Genomic DNA, 13,301 nt, shown 5'->3' with positions numbered 1-13,301 from the left:
AATTTTATACAGAGTGCTTTTATAATGAAATGATTTTAACATGCTATATGTCAATATATATAGTGCAGTTTTAAATCTATTTTAAATAACTTATGTCAATTTTATTGAAAGGTGCCAACCATTGGTTAAGAAAATAAAATGATGTAAAACAAATCTACGCCCACGTTTATTTTTTAAATTTATTGTTGGCAAGGGAAATTAATATATTATCCCCGAATACCCGTAAACGATCAATCCGAGATTAATTCCATAATATCATACAGAAAACAGATAATATCGACTTCTAAATCTAAATCTAAACATGGAAAATATTATCAGCGTATCGATTTACATAGATACCATTGAACAGTATGAGGAAATCAAGACCAGGTGTTCCGGCAGGGTACGCGTCTACCTCGTGATCGACAGACCAGTAACCATTTCAACAATTATTCCAGGCATGCCGCACAATTTGATACAGAATAAGTTAACACTGTGATTGACCCAGTCAAGAGACAAACTTCACAATTATCAGCACAGTCATTATAGTTTCATATCATACAGAATTATCTAGGTATAAATTTGCCTGTACCTATCAATACAAACTAGATTTTATGTACAAAAAGATTAACTTACTGATGAAGTGGAAAGAAAGGAATCCGAAAGAAAGAGTCGCGAAATGTATTAATTGGAAATTAGAGCTACATGTACCGCGATAAAGTTGAAGACAGCTATTCGTATATTGTGTATTAACAATCTGATATAAACAAAGCTGACCTATAACAATGTTCATTACATCATAAAAGTATCACAATGTTGTTAATTATCTCGTCGATAAGCCTATTAGAAACAGGATATCCTTATTTACATGCCTCGCCAGTTATTAAACAAGCTGTATTGGGTTAATATCGGGTTGTTGTGGAAGTTCCTGCTGCCTTGTTCCTGTAGTATTGCGACGAAGATGCTACGAATCTACGTCTTGGTGATTTTTATAACTTTATCATGGCACCCGACAAACGCTTCAGGTAATATACATATAGGTACTTGTATTGAAGACTTCAAGCTTAACCTGCCAAAATGTTTAACAATTCCGTGCTGTGTTTAATCATTTGTTTTAGTTCATTTTGATATTTGGCGCCAATGATCACTGACAGAGTCATAGAAGTACGAAACAGCGATATAGTGTAGTTTTATATTAAACACATAAGATCTACTATATTTCCTCACAAAAAATCATCTGTTTTAATTGACACAGCTATATAATATCTAATGGATGAAACTATATGATATCTAATGGATGAAACTATATTATATTTAATGGATGAAACAATAAAACATCTAATGGATGAAACTATATAATATCTAATGAATGAAACAATATAATATCTAATGGATGAAACAATATAATATCTAATGGATGAAACTATATAACATCTGATGGATGAAACTATATGATATCTAATGGATGAAACTATATGATATCTAATGGATGAAACTTTACAATATCTAATGGATGAAACTATATAACATCTGATGGATGAAACTGTATAATATCTAATGCATGAAGCAATATGATATCTAATGCATGTAACAATATGAAATCTAATGTAAGAAACTATAAAAAAAATCTAACGGATAAAACAATATAAAACATAATGAACGAAACTATATAATATCTAATGAATGAAACTAAATAATATCTCAGGATGAACAATGATAGCTAATGGATAAAACAATATAGTATATAATGGATGAAACTATATAATATATCATGGATGAAACTATACAATATCTGATGGATGAAACAATAAAGCTAATGGATAAAAAGATATACTATCTAATGAATGAAATTATATAATATATTATGGATAAAACAATATATCTAATGGACGAAACAATATAATATCTAATGGATGAAGCATTATGATATATAATGGACGAAACTTTATCAAATCTAACGGATGAAACTACATCATATCTAATGGATGGCACAATATATAATGGATGAAGGATTATGATACATAATGGATGCAACAATATAATATCTAATGGTTGAAACTTTATAATATCTCAATGATAAAACTATATGATATCTAATGGATGCAACAATATAATATCTGATGGATGAAACTATATAATATAGAATGGATGAAACTTTATAATATCTCAATGATGAAACTATATGATATCTAATGGATGAAACTTTATAATATCTCAATGATGAAACTATATAATATATAATGGATGAAACTTTATAATATCTCAATGATGAAACTATATGATATCTAATGGATGCAACAATATAATATCTGATGGATGAAACTATATAATATATAATGTATGAAACTTTATGATACACTTTTTCTGTATATAATGGATGAAACAATATATCTAATGAACGAAACAATATAATATATAATGGACGAAACTTTATCAAATCTAATGGATGAAACTACATCATATCTAATGGATGGCACACTATCTAATGGATGAAGCTATATAATATATAATGGATGAAACATTTTTTTACCTTTCTTAATACGCGAGAAATGCGAGATTTTGAACATTTACTTGAGGTTATTATGGACAATAATGAGTTCGCTGCAACCTACAATTAATATATCTTTAGATACGGTTATGAATTTGAAAAAAAAAATGACAGTGTAAGTTACATTTATATAATTTATTTCTTCTATTTGAGGGTCGTTTCCTGGACATATATATTTTTCACGTAAATATCGTTAATCCTATCACTTTAACCACAGGTACCGGTTACTAAATACAGATGTTAAGGTGTTATATTAAATGTTGTGTATTTTGTTGTTATTTTATTTTAGGGATGCGTTGATATTATATAGATTAATGTTTGTAGTGACATGTTGTGATTGCTGATGAATGTATACACGTAATTAAGTTCCATTGCAGTAAACTTGAGTCTCAACAAGCCTACCAATCAGAGTAGCCTCTACGGTGCGTGGACGAGTAACTTAGCAGTGGATGGCTGTAAACAGCAACAAGTTAACACACATTGTTGTATACATACCAGTCATTTAGGGTTTAAAGAAGCCTGGTGGCAAGTGAATCTACAGCAGGAGGCTGTCATAGAAAACGTCCTGATATACTACAGAGGTATGTTTACGTGGTCATAGAAAACGTCCTGATATACTACAGAGGTATGTTTACGTGGTCATAGAAAACGTCCTGATATACTACAGAGGTATGTTTACGTGGTCATAGAAAACGTCATAATATACTACAGAGGTATGTTTACGTAGTCATAGAAAACGTCATAATATACTACAGAGGTATGTCTACGTGGTGATAGAAAACGTCCTAATATACTACAGAGGTATGTTTACATGGTCATAGAAAACGTCCTAATATACTACAGAGGTGTGTTTACATGGTCATAGAAAACGTCATAATATACTACAGAGGTATGTTTACATGGTCATAGAAAACGTCCTGATATACTACAGAGGTATGTTTACATGGTCATAGAAAACGTCCTAATATACCACAGAGGTATGTTAACGTAGTCATAGAAAACGTCCTGATATACCACAGAGGTATGTGGTCATAGAAAACGTCCTGATATACTACAGAGGTATGTGGTTATAGAAAACGTCCTGATATACTACAGAGGTATGTGGTCATAGAAAACGTCCTGATATACCACAGAGGTATGTTTACGTAGTCATAGAAAACGTCCTAATATACTACAGAGGTATGTTTACGTAGTCATAGAAAACGTCCTGATATACTACAGAGGTATGTTTACGTAGTCATAGAAAACGTCCTAATATACCACAGAGGTATGTTTACGTGGTCATAGAAAACGTCCTGATATACTACAGAAGTATGTTTACGTGGTCACAGAAAACGTCCTGATATACCACAGAGGTATGTTTACGTGGTCACAGAAAACGTCATAATATACTACAGAGGTATGTTTACGTAGTCATAGAAAACGTCCTGATATACTACAGAGGTATGTTTACGTAGTCATAGAAAACGTCATAATGTACTACAGAGGTATGTTTACGTAGTCATAGAAAACGTCCTGATATACCACAGAGGTATGTTTACGTGGTCCTAACAAACGTCCTGATATACTACAGAGGTATGTTTACGTAGTCATAGAAAACGTCCTAATATACTACAGAGGTATATTTACGTGGTCACAGAAAACGTCATAATATACTACAGAGGTATGTTTACGTAGTCATAGAAAACGTCCTGATATACTACAGAGGTATATTTACGTGGTCACAGAAAACGTCATAATATACTACAGAGGTATGTTTACGTAGTCATAGAAAACGTCCTTATAATTATCAATTGAATCAGACTGGTGAATACTGATTAGTTTGAGTATAAACAAGTTATTCTTAACTTACTTAGACGGGTGAATATTGATTAATTTGAGCAAAGAAAGTTAGTTTTAATTAAATCAGACGAGTGGACACTTATTAATTTGAGGATGGAAATTAATTCTAATTTTATTTTGACGAGTGGATACTGATTAATTTGAGGATGGAAATTAATTCTAATTTTATTTTGACGAGTGGATACTGATTAATTTGAGGATGGAAATTAATTCTAATTTTATTTTGACGAGTGGATACTGTTATTAAATTCTTACATGTTATTTAATTAGATGGGTGGGAGCATCGACTGGGAGGCTACGAAATAATTCTCTCAAACACAAGTGAATGGGCACCAGGCCAATATTGCTACACAGATAAAACTCCCACCAAATGCGCTCTACCGAGCATCCGAAACAACACATGTCAAGGAATCGGCCAGTATGTTACCATCTACGTAGACCGGCGGATAAAACTGCGGAGCTGGTACTCAACCAACGCCATTCTGGAGCTTTGTGAAGTGGAAGTCTATGGTAAATATTTATTTTCTTAACCTAGTTATTATATGGTTTCCCGCTGTTTTACCGTATAACTTTTTTGCGTGTTATGTATTCTATGATTTTCATTTAAGTTTTAATACATTAAACATTAAAATGCATTTAAGTTGTACCATTTAAGTTGTACCATTTAAGTTGTACCATTTAAGTTGTACACATTTTAAGTTGTACACATTTTAAGTTGTACGATTTAAGTTGTACCGTTTTAGACTTTAGTTGTACCGTTTAAGATGTATCGTTGAAACTGTACCGTTTAAGTTGAATGATTGAAAGGTGTTAATATCTTATGTCTTTTAGTTCATTCTTTACACTGCAATAGATGTGGAAGTGAAAATACCATCCAAAGATATCATCAAAATAAGGGGGAAATAAATAGAAAATAAAAAAAAAATGCTAATGGAATAAACAGCGCGTGCTGTCAGCTAATTACATGTTATCTACCACATCTGTGTAAAATTCACGGTATAATCTACGTAATGGTGTTATAGAATAGTATGGCTTCATAGAATCCGCAGAATTAATACGTTATCCTCATTTCCTGATCCTGGGTGACTCTATTTATACTTTCTCCTACATGTAAACTAATTTACTATCCTGGATGACTCCATTTAATACTTTCTCCTACAGATAAACTACTTTACTCTCCTGGTTTTATACAGGTTGCCCCCCTGGTCAATACGGCAATGGCAATTGCTACCTGACCTGTGATGCGAGTTGTGTAGACGGAATCTGTAATCCCTCCACTGGTACATGTCTCCGTAAGTAAACCTAGGTATGGGATGTAGATATGTCAATACATTATCAAATAGAAGACAACTCAAACAAATGACATCAAACAAAAATTACACATTTTATGTTGGGTTAATGTTTTTTGCTTACTGGTCAGTGATTATGTGGCAAATGATGGCCAATGACTTCAACCACTCGAGCTAATGCAGATGGGGACATCGGATATCAGTCATCTTTACCACGATAAAATACAAAATTATAAAATGTAATGTTACGTGATATTCAGCCAGACACTGTTTAAAATCAACATTACCATAATCTGCTACGTCTTCTGTACATGTTATATAAATAATTTGCAAGTTGAATTTATAATTCCTCGTTAGTAATTAAACATTAAATTAAATTTAGATTATGTAACAGTTGTGTATATACGTGCTATACCAGTATACAAATGCTACTCTTCTTATTTACACGTCAAATCAGGACACAAGATCAACCAAGTACGCAATCAAACCACTTTCTGTATAATAACGCTTTATTTGTTTCTAAAATGTATTTGTTACCTTGTTTAAATATCGTTATAATTAATCCATCTACCAAAGGTTGTGGTCCAGGATACTATAAAGGTGGACGGAGATGTTCGGCCTGTCAGCATTGCCTTGGTGACTGTGATATGGAATCAGGTGCTTGTTCAGGTAATGTAGACTGGGTTATAAACATTGTATTGGGTGTAATTCATTTTTGATAACGTTACCCCTTCAATAAATTCATCATGTATTATATAATTGTACTTGTTATTAAACTCCTCGAACAATACGGCAATAGTAACGGTCTATAATCTCCTTTTACAGTATATTTAATGTGTGCAATATCGGCGACATACTATCATTAGTTTCAAAAGATCTTACTGAAATAGTAGAAATTAAAGTTATTATGATGTTAACGGCTATAGATCAAAGTCGACTGTTACAGTTGATACGTTTTACCTGTTCCTTACCTCAGAATATTAGGACTGAGACCACAATTAGCTTTGCTAAACATTAAAATTCATAATAAATTCACAAAATCTCATATACGATTTTCCATCTCACCTGGCTAAGACCAACATCTGAGAAGCAAAATGTTAAAGTATCTGACGGCATGTTGGGCATATTCTGGAGATAGCTGGCAACATGTGTCACCAGCGTGGATTATATACATCCGGGTCAGGGGTAGAAGTCAAATCAGGACTCTTCACACAGGATTCTGGAGCACAAAATACATTACCAATATTATTATTTTTCATTACAAAACCTAGATTGACATCTCTACTATAAATCCACATTCAATTCATAAACGAAAATCAAGTTAAAAGAGGCATTTGATTTATTTTCCTGAAATACATACATTTGATGGGACTTCAATTGTGGTCTGTCATATTAACATGTATCAACAGAGTGCCCGGATGGAACGTTCGGTGACCTATGTGTGACATGTCCCTCTACTTGTAGTGGTGGCCAGTGTGAAACGGACCGGAGGATATTGTAAAAAAGGTGATTACACAATGGTAGTAAAATTAACTGTCACAATACGCTTGATTAGTTATATATTGATTATAGTAGAAATTTGATATTGCCAGTTTTGTCTATAAATTCTTGTCATTTCTGACATTGATGCTAGCCAAACCAACGTGCTTTTTGCATTCGTGAGCAGTTTTTTTTTTTTTTTTGTTTTGTTATTGGCCTTTTTCGATTATTCCAGTGCATATGAAATACGGACACTAAATCTAGAGACAAATACATGTTTCTCGCATTTATGAGAAAACGTTCAAAACCAGTTGTTATTTCGGGAAAGAATGATATATCATTGTAGTGTACAAAATGGGAATTAAAGTTCTCTAATTAAAAATATTCTCGAGAAAAGGATATATAAGAATAATTAAACGATTTGTTAATAAATTTCTATCAATTATATTTCTGGATTGTAAAAGTCCTCGACTGTTGTCTGTTAACATTAGTTTACGCGTTGACACTATAGATTTTTGCTTTCCGATATTACCAGCTTACATTGTAACCTAACATTATCAAAAACATGTTACATGATCAATACCAGGTTGTGTAACGGGAAAATTTGGCGCATACTGTGACAAAACTTGCCCGATGGATTGCAGGAATCACGTGTGTGAACAAACGGCGGGGACATGTGCAGGTAAGTACTAATATCTCGGGGGGGGGGGGGGGGGGGGGGGGGGCAATTACAGGTATGTACTGATAAATCGGGGGGAGTTCAATTACATGTATGTAATGTAACTCTAATACTATGACAAGTATAACAATTCACATACATGGAATGACTTGGAGTTGAAAATGATTGATTCGTTGTGTCATCTTTACCTTTATGTCACTGATATACACATGTAATTGAACTCGGGACCTCTGGCTTACTAGTCTTACGCTCAACCGATCTTAAAGAGCAGATCTTCCTAGCCGAGCGTTATATTGCGGCTAGTATTTACCCCATCTAATTAAAATTAGACTTGTAATTTCCACTCCTCTACGACACTCTACGATACACTACAATACAAGATCTAACGATTCCCCGTAGGAGGTCATCACAGCATGACCTTTGAGCTAAGCCAATCAAATCGCCGCCTATGAAATTGTCGGTTAGACTGGATTACCTGCCGTAGTTTTTCTTCTCTCCGCTAGGCTTCGCTTCGAAAATACTATTCGTATTCATGACCGCAGCCTAGCGGAGAGAAATGTACTAAGGCAGGTAATCCAGTCTAATTGTCGGTGTGATTTCATTCTTCGCAAGTATAGAAACGTACACAACATTCCCGAGGTATTCCAATGGTCAATAGCAGCGGTAAACAACATGGCTTCGCCCCCACTCCGGCTCACCAAGACATCTCAACGAATTTATAATTTAACAAACGTGTGCTGTCCGTTTGGTTTTTCCTTCATTGTACGAGAGATAGACAGCGTCGTGAAAATTAGTTTGAAAGGGAATAACGTGTACGGTAACGGTTTTCGAAATCCAGTTGGCAACACAATCCGTCCTGTCGATGAGATATTGTTTAATCGTTTTCTGTTCTTCTTTCAATGTAACGTCCAGAGGATTAGCAATATTTCTATTACCGTTGCCATTAACATAATGCAGTTATGTTTTTGAAATTTTGCGTACATGTATTTCAAATCAAGCGCTGAATTGAGTCGAAATACTAAGGAGACGCAACCGAAGGCTCGGATATAAGACTCTTTGTCATTGGTTGATTAATGACGTGATTGATCTGTTTTCATTGGCTTATATTTGAGGCTCAAAGGTCATGCTGAGATGACCTCCTACGGGGTATCGAGGAGCGGAAATTACAAGTCTAATTTTAATTAGATTGGTATTTCCCAGGGTTACATATAAATATATATAATTGCCGGTCTATTCGGACAAGTATAAAAATTCAACCTTAAATCTTTATAAATCGAAAACTGATACAGTTGGTAGATACAAGATTTACATTAATTAAATTACAATAAATATTTCCAGGGTCATTCATATCTTATCTAAATAATTTCTTCTTGATATGTTTGCTTGATGGATAGATTTCCTAAATCACACAATTCTTTCGTATTGCCAGTCGATAGAAATATAACTAATTTAAAGACGATACACACACATATAAAGGGCAGTTTCCAAGATGCCGAGTTACGTTCCTCTGCCTGCGTGATCCGATAAGAAGACAATGAGAAGATAGATAAGTTTGCAACGCTAACTGATCTAAAGTATGCCTGTATAATCACATTTCTAAGATTAAAAAAAAAATCTCGCATTCTCCTTTGTCTTACAAACGTTGTTTTATAATAGATATAAAATTACTTATATTTATGACATGTTGGGAAACCCGACTGTCCATCATACCTAATAAGCCAAGCTCTTGTTTGACTTTAGCCACCCAATTTTTACAATTAGGATTCACCTCACAATCGTTGTACATATATTCGTAACATGTTTTTAAAATACCATTCTTGGCAGAAATTAATTTACACCAGTATTCAAGTATTCTTAATTTACGTAAGAGTAACATTATGGACCTTCCCAATTTAAAGTATATCAAAGCATTCGGTGTCGATGATCGTTAATCTAATGATATGTACACTATCGGTGGCTGGATGGCCATACTTCACTACTATAGACGGCCGCCACACAGGTCACACTGGAACTCGCTATACCCAATACCATTTTCTTTCTGGAAAAGAAGTTCCGCAGGAATAAGATCAAGCCAGACCATATCAATCCTAATCAATCCTTGCGAACATTATGTGTCAGCACACATGCTTTTTATGAAATAACATATAGCAAATGACTTCTACTTGGAAAAATCTTTCAAGGGGTTTAACTCAGATTATCACAACAGACGGTAATTTCGTTCACCAAAACTAGTTATAATCTGTGCCACTTGTTTTTCAAGGCTGCACACCTGGTAAATATGGATTCACCTGTGAGGAAACATGCCCCGCCTGTTGTCCAGGGAAACGCTGTCTTCAGGCTGACGGAATGTGTGAAGGTATCTATACTCCATCACATTACCGTGACGTGTCTTACTAAGGCTGACGGACGTATACAGGTATCTATACTCCATCACATTACCGTGACGTGTCTTACTAAGGCTGACGGACGTGTACAGGTATCTATACTCCATCACATTACCGTGACTTGTCTTACTAAGGCTGACGGACGTGTACAGGTATCTATACTCCATCACATTACCGTGACTTGTCTTACTAAGGCTGACGGACGTGTACAGGTATCTATACTCCATCACATTACCGTGACTTGTCTTACTAAGGCTGACGGACGTGTACAGGTATCTATACTCCATCACATTACCGTGACTTGTCTTACTAAGGCTGACGGACGTGTAAAGGTTCTTACTAAGGCTGACGTTTGAATATTTAAGAGTTTACCCGGGTGTTCATGGTAGTATGGGTACAGTTTACCCGGGTGTTCATGGTAATATGGGTACAGTTTACCCGGGTGTTCATGGTAATATGGGTACAGTTTACCCGGGTGTTCATGGTAATATGGGTACAGTTTACCAGGGTGGTCATGGTAGTATGGGTACAGTTTACCAGGGTGTTCATGGTAGTATGGGTACAGTTTACCAGGGTGTTCATGGTAGTATGGGTACAGTTTACCCGGGTGTTCATGGTAGTATGGGTACAATTTACCAGGGTGTTCATGGTAGTATGGGTACAGTTTACCAGGGTGTTCATGGTAGTATGGGTACAGTTTACCAGAGTGGTCATGGTAGTATGGGTACAGTTTACCAGGGTGTTCATGGTAGTATGGGTACAATTTACCAGGGTGTTCATGGTAGTATGGGTACAGTTTACCCGGGTGTTCATGGTAGTATGGGTACAATTTACCAGGGTGTTCATGGTAGTATGGGTACAGTTTACCAGGGTGTTCATGGTAGTATGGGTACAGTTTACCAGAGTGGTCATGGTAGTATGGGTACAATTTACCAGGGTGGACATTGAAGCATCTGTACATTTTACTAGGATGGTCATGGTGGTATGATGGAGTTATTCCCCTTTGTATTGCTTTCGTTTACTCATTAGGAAATAGATGTCATCAAAAGTTGGTTTTTTTTGTTTGTTTTTGTTCTTATTTATTTATCTTTTAATAAAATAAATAGACAAATCACATACATCAGATTATTTACACTTTCTCGGGATGAAAACCGTATAACGTCAGGTCATTGCAACATTGTTGGTTAAGATATTGTTTGTCAATGAAATATATACAATATTTTGTTAAATTAATTGATATTATTTTGATTTCTGACTTTGTTTGATTGTGTTAACCCATTCTATCGTATTTATTTTTCAGACTTGCCGATTACAGGATCCAAAGAGGACTGTTTGGTGGTAAAGGTGGTTTTCCCTGTACTGTTGGCCTTCGTTACAGCGCTCTGCCTTCTCATTGTGATAAGGTATTTATCAAATGTGATCCGTGTGTCTTCCCCGTACTGGTTTACTAAATTACAAAAACGTTTGATAATTTCGAGCATTCCATGTGATTGATTTACTTCACTTGATTTTCTGTCGGTACTCTGTGCTCCCATACGTCTTGGTTTACATTCGTCATTTCCGAACCTTTTATAACGTTCTGTATAAATAAATGAAGTTTGTTTGAAGATATTGTAATGTTTTAAGCCGTGCGACACGTTGTAGGAACGCTTGAATAATAGATAATTGATGTTTGGCGCTCACACTATTAAATAAACTGCAGTTTAGCAGCAAATATTGATGTAAATGTTATACTGACCGATTTGCAGAATAAAACAAAAGTACTCACCAATTTCCAGGCTAGCAAAGCGAAAAGGTACGTTATGTTTTCTGTTATCAATATCCACTAATAAACGACACAATATTAACTTAATGATATAATATTTAGATAAAATTAACCGTCGTTGAATTATATATTCGAAGGGAAAATGGGGTTTTCTGTGGGAAATTGTTAATGTCTTTACCTAAGATGTTATATGTCTAAAATGTTAACAAGAAATACCAAAACATCACTCGTGTCATAGTTGTTTAACCTCTTTTCTGTAGAACCCTTCTCTGCTGACAATACCACAATGGAAATGGACCAGCACAATGTCTACAGCAATGCTGGGGTCGTTATGGACTAAACTGTTGTTCGACAGAAAACATTGTTCCCTGCCCGGACTGTATTGCGTATATCCTACTTTCGGAAACACTGTCAGAAGAAGTACGGGCAATATTTTTTTATTGTTGATATGGAAATATTCGGCGAGTTCATAGAATATCTAATTATAAACTCAAAATTTCAATCTTAAACTTTTTGATATCAAATTTCTAAATTTTAAGCACAATGACATATCTGACGTATGGCGTCTTGCGCGTTACACATTTGTATCTAGTAAAATACGTTTTTTTGTCAAGATGTCATTATGTTCGCTTAGTTTTTTTAAGGAGTTTGGTGATTTGGCTCCAAATTAAGATATATGCACCAAAACTACATCTATTATATATTATTATTTTACTGGTTTGTCCTACGAGGAATGACTTTTTGTTAGACGCTGACACAGATATGATACAGATTTGTGATTGATATCTTGAGCAAGATCGATGTTTATGTTGAAATTCGGAAACAGAACACTCAATTAATTTACTGACATTTTCAACTCGCATTTCAGATTTATAAAATACATTCCTATTGTCATACTATGATAAAACAGTGTTCGAAGATAGATAACTCTGTAACGCCTGGTACAGCACACTACATTTGTATATCGTTATGCCAGCCATATTGTAGGGATTACACATGGATAATCTGTCTACTTTGATTGGCTCCCTAGTATTTTTCATACGTAGTGAGTTGATACCTGCTGTCTGTGATGGAACCATTCGTAGAGGAACCATTTTGAAAATTATTTGCAAAAAAAAGGATTGATAAAATCAGAGCGATCCGAGTGTTCATACAGGATTGTTAGACATTGTTCTGCTATTGCACGCAAGGTGGCGTTGTTGTTTGGTTATGGTCGGAAATCGATAAAATCAGAGATATGTCTGATCGTAGACGAACAGAACTTAACACCAAATTACAATGTAGCTACGCTAGCTTCAACATGCCCATCTAGCTCAAACTTTACTCTAATATTTAC

At 34.7% G+C, this 13,301-nt stretch overlaps 1 protein-coding gene across 2 annotated transcripts; it reads left to right on the top strand.

Moving 5' to 3' along the window:
- The first annotated feature begins 873 nt into the window (after nucleotides 1–873).
- Nucleotides 874–12,980, top strand: LOC117325125. Of its 2 annotated transcripts, XR_004532147.1 has the most exons (11): nucleotides 874–1,004; nucleotides 2,905–3,108; nucleotides 4,640–4,879; nucleotides 5,563–5,661; nucleotides 6,235–6,327; nucleotides 7,068–7,164; nucleotides 7,724–7,819; nucleotides 10,077–10,172; nucleotides 11,501–11,603; nucleotides 11,949–11,995; nucleotides 12,226–12,980. XR_004532147.1 is itself a non-coding variant. In XM_033881087.1 (10 exons), exons 6-10 carry the CDS (start codon nucleotides 7,771–7,773, stop codon nucleotides 12,303–12,305), a joined length of 375 nt encoding a protein of 124 aa, XP_033736978.1. In that variant the 5' UTR covers nucleotides 4,200–4,234; nucleotides 4,640–4,879; nucleotides 5,563–5,661; nucleotides 6,235–6,327; nucleotides 7,068–7,164; nucleotides 7,724–7,770; the 3' UTR covers nucleotides 12,306–12,980. The 2 variants fall into 2 exon arrangements, 1 of the variants encoding a protein (XP_033736978.1); XM_033881087.1 differs by lacking the exons at nucleotides 874–1,004; nucleotides 2,905–3,108 and adding an exon at nucleotides 4,200–4,234.
- The last annotated feature ends 321 nt before the right edge of the window (nucleotides 12,981–13,301 follow it).

Source organism: Pecten maximus, chromosome 4 (assembly GCF_902652985.1).
Source record: "Pecten maximus chromosome 4, xPecMax1.1, whole genome shotgun sequence".
Classification (NCBI taxonomy): domain Eukaryota; kingdom Metazoa; phylum Mollusca; class Bivalvia; order Pectinida; family Pectinidae; genus Pecten; species Pecten maximus.
Note: the sequence above shows the minus strand (reverse complement) of the source record. Positions and strands in the feature narration are given on the sequence as shown.

Excerpts from the sequence above, each read along its gene's own strand:
- LOC117325125 (XM_033881087.1), top strand. The coding sequence starts at position 7,771 with ATGGATTGCAGGAATCACGTGTGTGAACAAACGGCGGGGACATGTGCA. Across the intron at positions 7,820-10,076 it reads AACGGCGGGGACATGTGCAG|GCTGCACACCTGGTAAATAT; the intron begins GTAAGTACTAAT and ends TTGTTTTTCAAG. Across the intron at positions 11,604-11,948 it reads TGCCTTCTCATTGTGATAAG|AATAAAACAAAAGTACTCAC; the intron begins GTATTTATCAAA and ends ACCGATTTGCAG.